Source organism: Hippopotamus amphibius, chromosome 4 (assembly GCF_030028045.1).
Source record: "Hippopotamus amphibius kiboko isolate mHipAmp2 chromosome 4, mHipAmp2.hap2, whole genome shotgun sequence".
In the NCBI taxonomy this organism is placed as follows: Eukaryota; Metazoa; Chordata; class Mammalia; order Artiodactyla; family Hippopotamidae; genus Hippopotamus; species Hippopotamus amphibius.
The window spans coordinates 34154260-34171748 of NC_080189.1; the positions used below are offsets into that span (position 1 = coordinate 34154260).

At 35.7% G+C, this 17489-nt stretch overlaps 1 protein-coding gene across 2 annotated transcripts in view; it reads right to left on the reverse strand.

The window, feature by feature from the left end:
- Positions 1 to 17489, reverse strand: part of CAPZA2 (capping actin protein of muscle Z-line subunit alpha 2) — a 52802-nt gene that overhangs the window by 22287 nt on the left and 13026 nt on the right. For both annotated transcript variants that reach the window (XM_057731476.1, XM_057731477.1), the window contains exons 2-3: positions 7776 to 7839; positions 2375 to 2426 (exon numbers count right to left, since the gene is read on the reverse strand). In XM_057731476.1, coding sequence (XP_057587459.1) covers positions 2375 to 2426; positions 7776 to 7839 — 116 coding nt within the window. The remainder of the gene's footprint in view (positions 1 to 2374; positions 2427 to 7775; positions 7840 to 17489) is intronic.

Sequence of the window (17489 nt, forward strand, 5' to 3'; positions counted from 1 at the left end):
GCAAGAATATACAATGGAGAAAAGACAGTCTCTTCAATAAGTGGTGCTGGGAAAACTGGACGGCCAATGCAAAACAATGAAATTTCAACATTATCTAGTACCATATATGAAAATAAACTCTAAAGACCTAAATGTAAGACTAGAAATCATAAAGCTCACAGACAACACTCTTTGATATAAATTGTAGCAATATTTTTTTGGCTCCATCTCCTAAAGCAAAGGAAATAAAAGGGACCTAACTAAAAACTTTTGCACAGCACAGGAAACCATCAACAAGACAAAAAAGACAAAATGAACATATCTGTAATGATATCACTGATAAGGAATTAATATCCAGAATACATAAATAACTCATACAGCTCAACATCAAAAACACAAACATCCTGATTAAAAAACAGGCAGAAGACCTGAATAGACATTTTTCCAAAGAGGACATACAGATGGCCAACAGACATATGAAAAAATGCTAAATGCTGCTAATTATCAGAGAAATGCAAATCAAAGCCACAATAAGATATCACCTCACACCTGTCAGAATGGCTATTATCAAAAGGAACACAAATAAAAAATGTTGGTGAGGACATGGATACAAGGGAACCCTCCTACACTGTTGGTGGAAATGTAAATTGGTGCAGCCACTGTGGAAAACAGTATGGAGGTTTCTCAAAAAGCTAAAAACGGAACTGCCATATGACCCAGCAATTCCACTGCTGCGTATATACTGGAAGAAAATAAAAACACTAATTCAAAAAGATACATGCACCCCAATGTTCACAGCAGCATTATTTACAATTGCCAAGATATGGAAGCAAGCTAAGTGTCCATCAACAGATGAATGGATAAAAAAGAAGTGGTAAATATATACAATGGAATACTACTCAGCCATAAAAAATGAAATTTTGCCATTTGTAACAACATGGGTGGACTTGGAGGGCATTATGCTAAGTGAAATAAGTTAGAGAAAGACAAATACTATATGGTATCACTTATATGTGGAATCTAAAAATACAACAGACTAGTGAATATAACAAAAAGAAACAAACACAAATATAGAGAACAAACTAGTGATTACCAATGGGGAGAGGGAAGAGGGGAGGGGCAAGATAAGGGTAGGTGATTAAGAGACACAAACTATTATGTACAGTATAAAATAAGCCACAAGGATGTACTGTACAACACAGGGAATATAGCCAGTATTTTGTAGTAACTACTAATGGAATATAACTTTAAAAAATTGTTAATCACTATGTTGTATACCTATAACATATGTAATATTGTACATCAACTACACTTCAATTAAAAATGGGAAGAAAATAACAGAAATGTAAATGAGAAACAAAATCAGATATGTCCAGAAGCCTGTTGAACTGCTACCTCCATTAGGATTAACTCTAAAGAACAAATTTATTCGATAAAGCCTTCAAACATTACAAAAATAGAATTAGAGAAAATTTTCCCCATTAGTCAGGACTTCACATTTTGGGTAGGATAACTAAGATGAGAGTAGGTGACTGGATGGATACTGAACACTCTTTGTAAGGCACCTGAAAGTTTAATTCCATCATTTTCAAATGAGCAATGGAGTTATTAATTAGTCTAAAATATGGGTCCACAGGCCTTATTTAGGGAGGTGGGAGAGGAAAAGAGAACCAATTATTTCTCTGAAATCTTAAGACAGTTGTGGCAAGTCACAATTGTGGTCACTGGTCCAAAGATGATGTACTAGGATTTAGAACTGCTTAGTTCTTTGAATCAGTCACAAATCTAATAAATACTTATTAATATGTGTCAGGTACTATGCTAGGTATTTATGGATGAATAAAATAAGCTTCTAACTCTCAAAAATCTATTTTTTAAACTGAAGTACAGTTGATTTACAATGTTTCAGGCGTACGGCCAAGTAATTCAGTTATACATACATATGTATATTCTTTTTCAGATTCTTTTCCATTATAGGTTATTATAAGATATTGAATATAGTTCCCTGTGCTATACAGTAGGTCCTTCTCAAAAATTTATTAGGATTAAGCATTTAACAACAGTAAGTAAAACCTGCATAAAATTTAAAGTATCACAATTTCAAAAATCAAAGTTTCTAAAGTAATCTTATCCAAATCTGCAAATGTCAAAATGTAGTTCTGAGTATATAGGCCACTGCCAGACACACAATGAATACAGGATTTCATGTTACCATTATGTCTCTATATTCCTCTATGATCAAAAATATTTCTTCTAACCTAGTACATATATATTATTATATAGTTTTGAACTTGATGTGCAAACATCTATTTCATGGATTAGTACCTAAAAACCACTTTTAAAATATTTTTTCCCATGTCACTTTAATTATGTTAATATAATATACAATACTTACTGGGCTGCTCCTTCCCTGAGAAGATTATCATTATTAAGCAGTAACCGAACATCTGCAAAACAAACATTATTTTTTTCTATATTACTATTTTCCTATATTTGAAATTTCTATGGAATGAATTTAGGTTATTTTAGTCACATATTAGCACCCTACCCACCCCCTAAAACATGTACAGGAGCACAAAATATCACTGTGATGACCAAAATAACCACAAAAACACATCATGGTATTAATTAAAAAAAAAAAAAAGAAAGAAAGAAAAGATTCTGGTAAGGAAACAGAAGATGGAATGAAATAAAAATATGTTATTTCATACTCTTAATAGTCAATGCAGGCAGACTATTACATGTCTCCAAAGAACTAAAGTGGAGATAAGCTACACCAAAAAGATGGTGTGATAAGATTGCAGAAGATTGAGCACTATATCTCAGTGTGACAATACTATCATGAGTTTCAAGTGAATTTGCTCTATGGAAAAAGTGATTAAACAAGAAACAGCTTGTGAACAGAGTACAGATGTAGGCATTTTGTTTCTCACACAGCTCATGTTCAGCAACAGATGAATATATTTAGTTAGATATGGATAACTACTTTATTTGATTTAGTGATATCACATTGGTTGTTGATTCTTAACTCTGTTCTAATTTTAGACTCATCTATGTAGACATGTGCCTATTAATCATTAAAACATAACTTTAAAACTACAATTTTAATTGGAAAAAAATCACATAATTTCACCAACAAACAAAATTCTACTCTAGTCTTGGTATATTTTCTTTCATTATTTTCCCTATACACTTGGCAATTTTACATAATTGCTATCATAAAGTACATATAACAAAGTATCTTAATTTTTTCATTAAATGAAAATAACACAAATAACTTAAGTACCTCCCACTGAGAAACTGGTTAAATATAACATAAACAGACAATAGTTCTTCTAAACAGTGTAAAATTGGGCATCCAATAGAAATAATGTAGATACATATTTATCAACATGGAAATATACACATAATATAATAAACAGGAAGGCAAAAACTCAGCATTATAGTATTATATTTATGTAATGTTACATACATTGTCTAAACTGAGAAATGTTGGAAGTATTTCATTCAAACAGTGGAGAAGAGAGGGTAGAGTTTTGTGTACTTCTTAGGTTCTTTTGTGCACTTTCGAAATTTTAGAATGGCTATGAAACATTTTTACAAAAATAATAATGCTATTCCAAAAGAAAAAAATATGCCTATTCACATATGTCTTTTCAGCAGTAGGTCCCAATTTAAAAAACAATCTCTTTGGCTAACCACTAAAATAATACTAACTTGATTTCTAAATTAACTGATTTTAAACAATGGAAGCTTCTGCCTAAAAAATTAAAACACAGACATTTACAATTACAGGTATTTCTATCTCACAAAGTAAACTGGGAATTCTATTTGATAATATGATTCTTACATCTTCAATATTTAAAGCATAATCATTAATAGCGGTATTGCATGGTAGTGTATCTTTTCCAGTTCTATCTAAATGGGAAAATAATTTAAAAGCAGCATCTGTATGATCCAGTTATCTTTACTCTGGAAAAAAAGTCCAAACTTCTATCATATTGTAGAATACAGTGAAAGAAATAGAGAAGAATCTGAATAAAATAAAACCTACTCTTAAGAAGGGATGTGGTTTCAAGTCAGACCACACATCAGAACAATGTGTGGTGAGTGGGAGTCTTTAAAAAAAAAAAAGGTATACATTAAAAAAAAAAAAAAGTATACATTTCAAAGCTCCAGCCCAGATAACACATCAGTTCCTGAGAATGAACACCAGAAATCTATGTTTTAATGATTCTTACATAGCCAATCTGGGAAACAGCATTTGGGAACCACTGATCTGACAAGCTTTTATGACTCTGCAATTCTAAAACATTGCAGAATTTGTGGTTTCCATGGCATCATTCTGATGTTAATGTTATCAAGAAAAATAGCATGAAGATAATCAAATGCATATGAGATTTCCCCCTCAAATATTTAATTCCTTTTTAATAATATCCTATATCCCACTTCATTTCACAGCTCCAGCCCAGGCCTACCAAATGGCTTATCATAAATGCCCAAATCAACTGTACCTTAACACAGAACATACCAACTCAACAGCAATTTCCAATGAGACTTAGAAAAGCAATTTCTAGGACTCATACATTCTTTTACGGTCTTTCTGATTAATGAATTTGTAGGGCATTTAATTCAGGGTAAGAATGGAAATGAAAAATTTTTCTTACAATTATAATTTATCCTTGGCTCTATAAATTGTACAGGAGTTTGGGGGCCACTGACTTTATTTTTTTAAATCTTTATGTGTAAGTGCTTTACAGTATTGTGTCAGTTTCTGCTGTACAACAAAATGGAAGAGCTACATGTACACATATATTCCCTTATCCCCTCCGTTTTGAACCTCCCTCCCAACCTCCCTATCCCACCCCTTTAGGTTTTCACAAAGCATCAAGCTGATCTCCCTGTGCTCTGTAGTAGCTTCCTACTAGCCATTTACTTTACATTTGGTAGTGTGTATATGTGGATGCTACTCTCTCACTATGTCCCAGCTTCCCCTCCCCCCAGCGTCCCCAGGTCTGGTCTCTACGTCTGCATTTCTATTCCCACCCTGCCACTAGGTTCATCAGTACCATTTTTCTAAATTCCGTATATATGTGTTATCATACGGTACTTGTTTTTCTCTTTCTGGCTTACTTCACTCTGTATGACAGACTCTAGGCCCATCCACCTCACTACAAATAGCTCAATTTCATTCCTTTTTATGGCTGAGTAATATTCCACTATATATACGTGCTACATCTTCTTTATCCATTCATCTGTCGATGGGACATTTAGGTTGCTTCCATGTCCTGGCTGCTGTAAACAGTGCTGCAGTGAACACTGTGGTACATGTCTCTTTTTGAATTATGGTTTTCTCTGGGTATATGCCCAGTAGTGGGATTGCTGGGTCATATGGTAGTTCCATTTTTAGTTTTTTAAGGAACCTCCATGCTGTTTTCCATAGTGGCTGTATCAATTTACATTCCCACCAATAGTGCAAGAGGGTTCTCTTTTCTCCACACCCTCTCCAGCATTTATTGTTTCTAGATTTTTTGATGATGGCCATTCTGACTGGTGTGAGGTGATACCTCATTGTAGTTTTGATTTGCATTTCTCTAATGATTAGTGATGCTGAGCATCTTTACATGTGTCTGTTGGCCATCGGTATGTCTTCTTTGGAGAAATGTTTATTTAGGTCTTCTGCCCATTTTTGGAATGGGCTGTTTGTTTTTTTGATACTGAGTTGCATGAGCTGCTTGTGTATTTTGGAGATTAATCCTTGGTCAGTTGCTTCATTTACAAATATTTTCTCCCATTCTGAGGGTTGTCTTTTTGTCTTGTTTATGGTTTCCTTTGCTGTGCAAAAGCTTTTAAGTTTCATTAGGTCCCATTTGCTTATTTTTGTTTTTGTTTCCATTATTCTGGGAGGTGGGTCAAGAAGGATCTTGCAATGATTTATGTCATAGAGTGTTCTGCCTATATTTTCCTCCAAGAGTTTTATAGTGTCTGGTCTTACATTTAGCTCTTTAATCCAATTTGAGTTTATTTTTGTGTATGATGTTACATAGTGTTCTAGTTTCACTCTTTTACATGTAGCTGTCCAGTTTTCCCAGCACCACTTACTGAAGAGGCTGTCTTTTTTCTCCATTGTATGTTCTTGCATCCTTTGTCATATATTAGGTGACCATACATGTGTGGGTTTATCTCTCAGCTTTCTATCCTATACCATTGATCTATATTTCTGTTTTTCTGCCAGTACCATAACTGTCTTGATTACTGTAGCCTTGTAGTATAGTCTGAAATCGGGGAGCCTGATTCCTCCGGTTCCATTTTTCTTCCTCAAGATTGCTTTGGCTATTTGGGGTCTTTTGTGTTTCCACACAAATTGTAAAATCTTTTTTCTAGTTCTGTGAAGAATGCCATTGGTAATTTGATTGGGATTGCACTGAATCTGTAGATTATTTTCAGTAGTATAGTCATTTTCACAATATCGATTCTTCCAATTCAAGAACATGGTATATTTCTCCATCTGTTCATGTCATCTTTGATTTCTTTCATCAGTGTTTTATAGTTTTCTGAAGATAAGTCTTTTGTATCCTTATGTAGGTTTATGCTTAGGTATTTTATTCTTTTTGTTGCGATGGTAAAGGGGATTGTTTCCTTAATTTCTCTTTCTGATTTTTCGTTGCTGGTGTATAGGAATGCAAGAGATTTCTGTGCATTAATTTTGTATCCTGCAACTTTTCTAAATTCATTGATTAGTTCCAGTAGTTTTCTGGTGGCATCTTTAGGAGCCACTGACTTTAGTGCAGTTTCCCCATTATCAATTTAAGTTAAAAGCCAACTTTTAACCCTAAGGAGTAGAGACTCTATCTTCTTTAATGCCCCAATAATCAAACATATTAACATGTATTTCAGTTATAAAAACGGAATATTAAAACAGAAGTTAAGCTTTAAATAGCTTACTCTGGAGTAAAATGTTTAAAAAATGAAACTGAAAAGCCCTGTATAAATTAGTTTTAATTTAAGACATGAAGGCCAAATATATATGACATAGAAATAACACATTTAAAGTACTTGTGGTAGCTTACTCTTAAAACTGCTTTTAAAAAGTTTTATATAAAAATCACTACAAACCATTTTTTGCACAGCTATTTCAACCAGATCATTCTTACTGTTAAAGAGGAACTATTGTTACAGTTTTTACAGCAACCAGGAGACCATGTTATACTTAAATTTCTCATCTATGGGTGAATAATTATAAAATTGCTTGCCAGTGAGGTGTGAGGTTTAAAGAAAGGAATACTGTGAACTGATTTATGAGATATAACTTAAATAAAAAATTGTTTTTACATGTAATGTCATCTTCTAAGCAGATGAAACAAGCCTGGTGAAACAATGTTTCTCCCCCCTTTTTTGGCTGTTCCTATTAATCAAGTAGACTTTTCTTTAAAAGAAATATTAAAAACGCATTTCACAGCTCCAAAAAATAGTTAAAATTAAACTTTTCTTGTCTTTTTAAATCATTTAATGTTATTCTTTAAGACGGTTAAAGTTAACCAAACATAATTATCATATGTCATAAATACATTATATTCTAGACCTTACAAAATCCAGATTGACAAAAATTTTCATTGTAATTCAGAAAATACAGATTTTTCTCCCCACTCCCCTTAGCTTAGTTATTTTGGTTGAACTGAAAAGCACAGCCACAGAAAGATAGAGAAAATGAAAAAGCAGAGGACTTTTTCTTTATTATTCTTTAAAAAAGGAGTGCTTGATATATCAAGCCTTAGTGTTATGAATTAAACACTCACCATTAAACACCTCATTAAATTCTCCAGGAGGAGCATGAATGATGAATTTTGCTGCTATACGCACCTAAAACAGAAACAAAAGTATAAATGTTCCATAGTACAGGTCTCTGCTAAAACAAGCAAAAACCATGCAAAATTACACTATTTCAAAGTTCTACTGAAAAAGGCTTAAGATTTTAAAGGCAGTGACATTTTTTCACTCAAACACCCTAAGTTTATTATTGTTTTAATCATTTAATATAATCACAATCCATAGGCTGAATGTAGATAAAATATATGTATAACTAATACATTTAAGGATTCAAAGCTGCCTACAAATAAACATTTTCTTATAAGCAAATTTTTCTTTTAAACTAAAATGGAAAAAAAGATCCATCAAGCAAATTTGTATGTGTGAGGAAATAAGACGCATTGAGGTACAATGAAGAAAATATATTTGCGTGTCTATAAAGTCACAAATGTGCATGTCTATAAAGTCACAAATTAGTAAAAAAAAAAAAAAAAAAGTAGAAAGGAAGAGGGGAAGAAAGGTCTAAATTCAAAATGTTTTGAACATGAGACCTGACTGGACCTTAGGAAATTTTAGTTCAAAAATAAGTGAGAAACCCACATGGAAAAAGGAATGGCCAGAATCAAGATGGCAGAGCAGGAGGACGTGAGCTCACTCCCTCTTGCAGGAATTACAACTGACTGCTGAACAGTCATTGACAGAGGGACAATGGAACTCACCAAAAAAAAACACCTCACATCCAGAGACAAAGGAGAAGCCACAATGAAACGGTAGGAGGGGCGCAAATGCATTAAAATCAAATCCCATAAATGCTGGGTGGGTGACTCACAAGCTGGAGAACAGTTATACTGCAGAAGTCCACCCACTAAAATGAGGATTCTGAGCCCCACATCAGGCTTCCCAACCTGGGAGTCCAGCAACAGGAGGAGGAATCCCCAGAGAATCAGACTTTGAAAGCCAGCAGGATTTTTGATTTTTTTTTTTTTTTTTTTTTTTGGCGCACGGGCTTAGTTGCTCCACGGAATGTGGGATCTTCCTGGAGCTGGGATCGAACCCGTGACCTCTGCATTGGCAGGCAGATTCTTAACCACTGCGCCACCTAGGAAGCCCCAGCCAGCAGGATTTGATTGCAGGACCTCCACAGGACTGGGGGAAACAGAGACTCCACTCCACCAGGACCCAGGGGGAAGGAGCAGTGACCCCATAGGAGACTGAACCAGACCTACCTGCTGGTGTTGGGGGGTTGCCTGCAGAGGTGGGGGGCAGCTGTGGCTCACCGAGGAGACAGGGGCACTGGCAGCAGGGGTTCTGGGAAGTGCTCATTGGTGTGAACCCTCCCAGAGTCCTCCATTAGCCCCACCAAAGAGCCAGTAAGCTCCAGTGCTAAGTAGCCTCAGGCCAAACCGACCAACAGGGTGGGAACACAGCCCCACCCATTAGCAGACAAGCAGATTAAAGTTTCACTGAGCTCCGCCCACCAAATCGGATTAAAGTCTTACTGAGCTCCGCCCACCCAGCCCTACCCACCATCAGTCCCTTCCCATCAGGAAGCATGCAGGAGCCTCCTAGATAGCTTCCTCCACAAGAGGGCAGACAGCAGTATCAAGCAGTATCAGCAGTATTTTGTCTTGTGGAATTGAAAACCACAGCCACAGAAAGAAAGAGAAAATGAAAAAGCAGAGGACTTTGTATCAGATGAAGGGACAGGATAAAACCCCAGAAAAACAACTAAATGAAGAGAAGATAGGCATCCTTCCAGAAAAAGAATTCAGAATAATGATGGTGAAGATGATCCAGGACTTTGAAAAAAGACTGGATGCAAAGATCGAAAAGTTTACGAAAGACCTAGAAGAATTAAAGAGCAAACAAACAGAGATATGCAACACAATAACTGAAATGAAAAATACACTAGGAGGAACCAACAGCAGTTTAACTGAGGCAGAAGGGCAAATAAGTGACCTGGAAGACAGAATGGTGAAAAATCACTGATGCAGAAAAGAATAAAGAATGAAAAGAACTGAAGACAGCCTAAGAGACCTCTGGAACAATGTTAAACGCACCAACATTTGCATCATAGGGGTCCCAGAAGGAGAAGAGAGAGAGAAAGGACCCAAGAAAATACTGGAAGAGATTAGAGTCAAAAACTTCCCTAACATGGGAAAGGAAATAGCTACCCAAGTCCAGGAAGTGCAGAGAGTCCCAGGCAGGAGAAACCCAAGGAGAAACATGCCAAGACATATAGTAGTCAAACTGACAAAAATTAAAGACAGAGAAAAGTTATTAAAAGCAACAAGGGAAAAACGACAAATAACATACAAGGGAACTCCCATCAGGTTAACAGCTGATTTCTCAGCAGAAACTCTGCAAACCAGAAGGGAATGGCAGGATATATTCAAAGTGATGAAAGGGAAGAACCTACAATCAAGAATACTCTACCCAGCAAGGATCTCATTCACATTCGATGGAGAAATCAAAAGCTTTAAAGACAAGCAACAGCTAAGAGAATTTAGCACCACCAAACCAGCCCTACAATAAATGCTAAAGGAACTTCTCTAAGTGGGAAACATATGAGAAGAAAAGGACCTACAAAAACAAACACAAAACAATTAAGAACATGGTAATAGGAACATACATATAGATAATTACCTTGAATGTAAATGGACTAAATGCACCCACTAAAAGACACAGACTGGCGGAATGGATACAAAAACAAGACCCATATATATGCTGTCTACAAGAGACCCACTTCAGACCTAGGGACACATACAGACTGAAAGTGAGGGGATGGAAAAAGATATTCCATGCAAGTGAAAATCAAAAGAAAGCTGGAGTAGCAATAGTCATATCAGATAAAATAGACTTTAAAATAAAAAATGTTACAAGAGACAAGAAAGGACATTACATAAAGATCAAGGGATCCATCCAAAAAGAGGAGATAACAATTATAAATATATATGCACCCAGTATAGGAGCACCTCAATACATAAGGCAAATGCTAACTATGAAAGAGGAAATGCAAGGCAGAAATAGAGACACAGATGTAGAGAACAAACATATGGACACCAAGTGGGGAAAGTGGGGAGGGTTGGGGGGGAATGAAATGGGAAATTGGGATACCAAATTGTACACTCTAAATATATGCTGTTTATTGTCTGTTATCTGTGTCTCAATAAAAATTCTTAAAAAAAAAAAGTGAGAGACAAAATATCAGCAGGTATACTGACAGGCATATTTTAAGAGAATAAAGGCTATAATAAAGAGATTAATCACTAATGAATATGTATTTGAGAGGTTAGATGACATGCCCAATATTATAATTTAGTGAAGAAGTTTTGAGTATTTATAATAGTCTTCCAATCACTCTATACAGTAACCTCCAACTAAGTTGATCAGTGATCTTGTCAGAAATGCACATTCATAAGCCCTACCCAACCAACTGAATTAGATTCTGGAAACGAGGCCCAGAAAGCACTATTTTAAAAGCTTTCCAGGTGATTTTTAAAATACACATCCCTGAATTAAGGGATCATACTGAATTCACTGAATTAAGGGATCACACTTAGCAAAAACAAAAGCCTTATTTCATATTGTCCACTGTACTAGCACTGCGCTGCTCTGATGTGGAAACTAAAAATAATGGAAAAGGAAATAGTTATATATGTTTGTGTATGTATGTTATGTGTGTGCATGCATCTAAGTACACATACGGTTTTTAGAGGAGAGAGACAGTTGAAAAAGGTATTTACAGTTAAAATGAAGATGTTCCTAGCTAGAAGCCACATATGTGACAAGGTCGCTTAGATAAATGTCAATTTAAAACAGAAAGAAAAGCTTTTGTAGTCTAGAACACTAAAAAGTTTGAAGCAAAACCTATAAATGTTGTTGGATACCACTGAGAGGTTACAATGATGAAGATGATAACAAACATGGGATTATTTAAATGAGTGTTTACCAAGCACTTTACACGGAGTATGTCATTTACTCTTCAGTCTGATTACTGAATATACACTTTTATTCACTACATTATGCTTCTCAGATTTAAAACAGTTTTGGTAGAATGGGTAAAATCTTCCCACCAAAAGATGAACACGGCAGAATGTGATAGTGTAGCCACGAAAAAACTGCCACAGTATACTTTTTTTGGTATTTAAAATCTTAATAGCAGCAACTTAAGGGAAATAAATTCTTTGAAAGAGAGAAAAAAACAGAGTGGGACTTCCCTGGTGGCCCAGTGGCTAAGACTCTGCACCTCCAATGCAGGGGGCCGGGGTTCAATCCCTGGTCAGGGAACTACATCCCGCATGCATGCCAAAACTAAGATCCTGCATGCTGCAACGAAGATCCCTCATGCCGCAACTGAGATCCGGTGCAGCCAAAATAAATAAATAAATAAATAAATAAATAAATAAATAAATAAATAAATAAAATACTTTTTTAAATGTGGCAATCTGCTGATGAATTTATCAATTATTTCTCTTGGAAACTCTTAGAATTTTGAGGAAATTGTTTTTAACACTCCGAATGACTTACACATAACCAATAAAATGACAAAAGTAAAGTATTGATAGCAAGCAGTACATATACACAGTAAAGCATATTTAGTGATATGATTAACTGTTGAGCTTTATACTTTTTAGTTGTTTCAAAAAAGGTACATATCATTTAGACTTTTAGTCAGTTCTATTTTGGGTTTTCATCTAGAAAGCAAAAATGTTCTGTGCTTTTATCCTACATTTGTTCTTACTATTGCACAAAATGTGTACGGTAACCAAAAAGAGTTAAAAGACTGCTCACAAAATCCAAAATGAATGGTGGGTCAAAAGAAGTGCCACTGAGGGTTGAGAAGTCATGGGAGTTGTCTATCTGAGATTCCAAAACACAACTTGGACTTTACCAGCTATGCCTGAAGTATCTTAATCTGGTCTTTGTGAATTTCACAAGATAAGAAGAATCTGGTTTTTAGATTTCTCAGGTGCTAAAGAAAAGAAAGTGTGTCCACCACAGTAAAGGCTTAATTGTCTTCCTGAGAAATTGTTCAGTCATCAGGGTATTTTCAAAACATTGCTATAGACTGAACGTTCTCCTATATCCATCCTTCCTAGCCAACTTTTTTTTAAATTTTGAAAATTATTTATTCTAGCCCACTTCCAAATCTATACAACTTAACAAGAGGTCCCAAGAGTAGAATGAATTTCTGAAAATAATGAAAAACATATTTCCTCAAAGTCTCTCTAACACACATGGAGCTATACTCAATTTACTCCTGGGAATATTACAGTTTTTCTGGACGAGCCCAGCGATTTATTAGATATATTCCTAAGGCCCATAGCGAAATCTCCTGCATTAACCACCATCTTCCTCCACATGATATTATTCGAAGTCAAGTCCTTCTAAATTGGAATAGGATTGAGGAAAGAGTTATAACTTTTATCGTATTTCTAAACTGTAATTCTAGATTGGGGAAGGAAGGATGCCTTGGTTTTGTTGGGGAGGTTTGGCTAGATGGGAGATTAACTCTTACCTATGTTACTGACTGGCAGCTGACAGACATACCTCAGAACAATCACACCAAGAAGAACAGTTTTAAAAAGTTACCGTACTTATATAGAGCTAACAGCTAAGAGAGCTACACTTTTTCTTTGCTTCCTCTAGGATCCAAACATTATTTTGTATACAATATACAAAAAGAGAAACATAACATAAAAAGTATGTTTCACTGTTGTGCTTCTTAGAAAAAAGCAGATACTATAAAGTTACCTATGCAGAAGACAAAATAGTATATTCGAAGCAATATCCAAAATGTTAGTATGCACTACTTCTGAGAAAAAATAATTTCTCAGCTGTCTGAGATAACACAAAAATACTACTAAACTTTTTTTTGTACTTTGTTTTTCTAATGGGCTACAATTCAAGCAACAAATTAAGTGACAGCAACCCACAGAATAAAATAAGAACCCATGAATCCATACTGACCTAAAGAAATGAATGAACAATGGGGGGAAGCTCTTCATTATAGCAAAATTTCAATTAATAAATGTAGAAGGAATGACTGAATTAGAAAATCACCTGGGGTGACCAACAATGGTAATTATCGAAGTAAAAACCATCAACAGATGCTAAAATTAGTGGGTAAAAGTCTAAGAGGATATTTACATGGTCTGAATGAATCTTTCTACATGATACTTAAGAGGGGATAAATAGTAACTTTACATTGAGGAAACCTGCCACAACATCACCCTTACCAAATGATCTAAGTTATCATAATAATAAAAACTGATGTCATGTGCCTCCTAGTAGGATGTACTGAGAACACAACATCACGTCTGTTATGCTCCTGCCAAAAATTCATAGGCTGATCTAATCATTAGGAAACATCAAATAAACTGAAACTGACGTACGGTCTACAAAATAACTATTTTGCACTCTTCCAAAGTGGTAAGGTCACAAAGGACAAACAATGCTGAGAACCTGTTTCAGATTAAAGACCAAAGAGACACTACAACAAAATTCAACGTCATCCTGGATTAGATCCTGGACCAGCAATTGGTGAAATATGAACAGGGTCTGTAGATGAGACAATAGTGCTGTACCAATATGAAATTTCTTGATTTTGATAACTGTACTGTGGTTATATAAGACAGCCCTAAACACAGTGAGGTATTTAGAGAGTGGGGGAAAAAATTCCTTCTCTACTCTTAAATTGTGGGGATTTTCTCCTATTGTTTCTAACTTTAAAGTTTTGCTCTTTGCATTTAGGCCATTAATCTGGGATTGATTTTTGTGTATGATGTGGAATTGATTTTTGTTTATGATGTGGGATGGAGATCCATTTTTTTTCTTGCATTGTTATAAGGATAAATAAACAATCCTAATGCTATATGTTAAAATGGACTTCTTTTCCCCACTGGACCAAATAAATAAAGAAAAGAAAGAAAAAAGAGGATTCCTGGGTGGCGCAGTGGTGGAGAATCCGCCTGCTAATGCAGGAGACACGGGTTTGATCCCTGCCCCAGGAAGATCCCACATGCCGAGGAGCAACTAAGCCCGTGTGCCACAACTATTGTGCCTGTGCTCTAGAACCCGTGAGCCACTACTATTGAGCCCATGTGCTGCAACTACTGAAGCCCACGCACCTAGAGCCTGTGCTCCACAACAAGAGAAGCCACTATAATGAGGAGCCCACACACCGCAATGAAGAGTAGCCCCCGCTTGCCACAACTAGAGAAAACCGGTGTGCAGCAATGAAGACCCAACACAGCCAATAAATAAATAAATAAATAAATAAATTTATTAAAAAAAATAAAGAAAGAAAAAAGAAAAGTAATTTCAGTACTTTTTTTTAAATGTGAGTTACTTCTTTTTTTCAGTCTGGGATATGAATAACATCATAATTTTTAATAAATTCCAAAGATCCTTCTAAAAAGTGTCTTAACGAATGTAGTAGTCAGCATTCAGGTAGTAACTGCAAAAATGTAACTTCCTCAAGGAACTATAAATATTCAATTATATCAGTAGGCAGCCCTACACTCTAAACTTGGTCAGTAGTTACTACATGTTAAATAAATCTATGTGGAAGAATAAACTGTCATTTATTTAGGATGGTCAAGGAATGTAGTATTTCAATGAAATGAACATTCTAAGAGTTATCACTAATGCAGTTCTGCATGTAGACAGTTAATTTTCAAATAACGTACATTCAAAACCATAAAAATGCTAATATAAAGAAGCAGGAGAGTGTATGATCTTTGGAGTCAGATTGAATGAGCTGGATTTTCACTTCTACTACTCATTAGCTGTGTAAATTTGGGTGAATAAATATATTAGTATTAGCAGTAATAGTAGCAGAGAATAAACATACTTGCATTAGTATAGTTCAGTATTCTTACAATTAGCCCTGGAATACAGGCATTTTCACATTACACGTGAAATGCTTCTTTGTGTCCTGCAGTGGTACAATGGTGGCTAACGCCCATGCATTTCTGTGTTTTCTGCAGTGCCTTCACTTCCCACACACCAATATCCTTTCTCCTCCTTTGGAAACCATCTCTTCCCTCTCTGCTCACCTCAAAAGCCAGTGGTAGCAAAACAGGAGAAAAAGCTAGTTCCTCATTCTGTGGTGGCAACGCGCAGTTAAGATTTTCATCTAAGCTAAGACAAACGATCTATACCCAGGTTCTGATTTAACGTTTGTAAATTTCCATTTCTCATGGGTAAATTAAGGGAGATAAAATATTTCATTATTTCTTAACCTTTTAAAACCCTGGTGGCTGTTAGATAAAATATTATCGAGTTACTTTCTGAGATGGCTGTTATTACCTTTAACTCATGAAAAGAGAAAACAGAGATCCAGAACTGGGATCTGAATGAATTCTTCAGATGAAGTCCAAGGCTTTTTGGAGCTGCCTCCCAATACAGTATAATCTTTCCATGATGGATCAGAAGTAACAACCAAAATATCTGGGTAATCTCATCTACTTCCACTGCTTCTATTATCACCACATAACAATAGCTCTCAAATCTATATACCTATCACAGCCTCTCTCAAGATCAAGATCCATTTTTCTAAATATAACTCATTTATTAGAAATCTCCATTAAATGCCTCAAAGATACCTCAGCCTGTCTCACCCAAACCTATTCCCACTGTTCTTCATAAAATTATTGGCACCACCTAGATACCATTCCACACTTTTCCCTTTCTCAGAACCACAGTCAGCCACATGATCGAGTGTCTGTCTCTCTTGCTCACATTCAGTCTCCTTTTCTTTGATTCCATTTCATTCGGACTCAGTCATTTTCTGGATTGTTAAAATAACTGCCCTGCCTCTAGTCTCGTCTGTCTCCAAAAGTCATTTTCCACTCTGCCACCAGACTGATAATTTTCAATGAAAGTTCTGATCATTTTCTTTCCCTGCTTAAATCATCTAATGGTTCCCCATTGCCAACAGGATAAAGTCCAAAGTCCTTAGCGTAACATATAAGGCCTTTCTGTATCTGAAGGCTGTAAAATGTACTGTTAACAGCATACATCCTAAATAAAACTGTATGTACTCAGACTACAGCTCCATTGCCACCTATCTATATGACCAAAAGCAAATTAAATTCAGTTTCCTTACTTGCAGTAAATGAGATAATACATTTAGAAAAGTGCCTGGCACAGAGTAAGCACTCAAATAGCAGCTATTACCTTTTTACTCTTCCTGCTGCTACTTGCTAGCTTCTACAACCAACCCACTCTTTTTCTCATCCCACATACACACAGTACGGGAGCCTCACCACTCCATTCAGTCTTTCAGACAAGAACTCTTGTCTCTCATGCCTCCATATCACTGCAAATATGTTTTGGCCACCTTTTATCTACTGTGACTAAATTGTATATAGCGGCAGAGTAGCTTAAACTTTGCAAATTATCAGAAGAAAAGGTCACACAGAAAGGAAAACTCAAAGAACAAATTATGCTATTAAAAACTTCTTGATGTATTATTCAGTACAGCAATCATTAGCATATACTTTTGACAGAGGGTTAGTACTACTACTGAGAACAGCAGTATAAGGCCTAAAATTAAAGCCCAGTGTTATGTGTGCCTTGACATCTGGGGGAAAATGGGGAGGACCTTGAATGGCCTAACTGCAAGTTCCCATCCTCAATCTGCTCATGCAGATAAGGTCCCTAGCCAGACAACCCTCTTTATTACAGGGAACAGG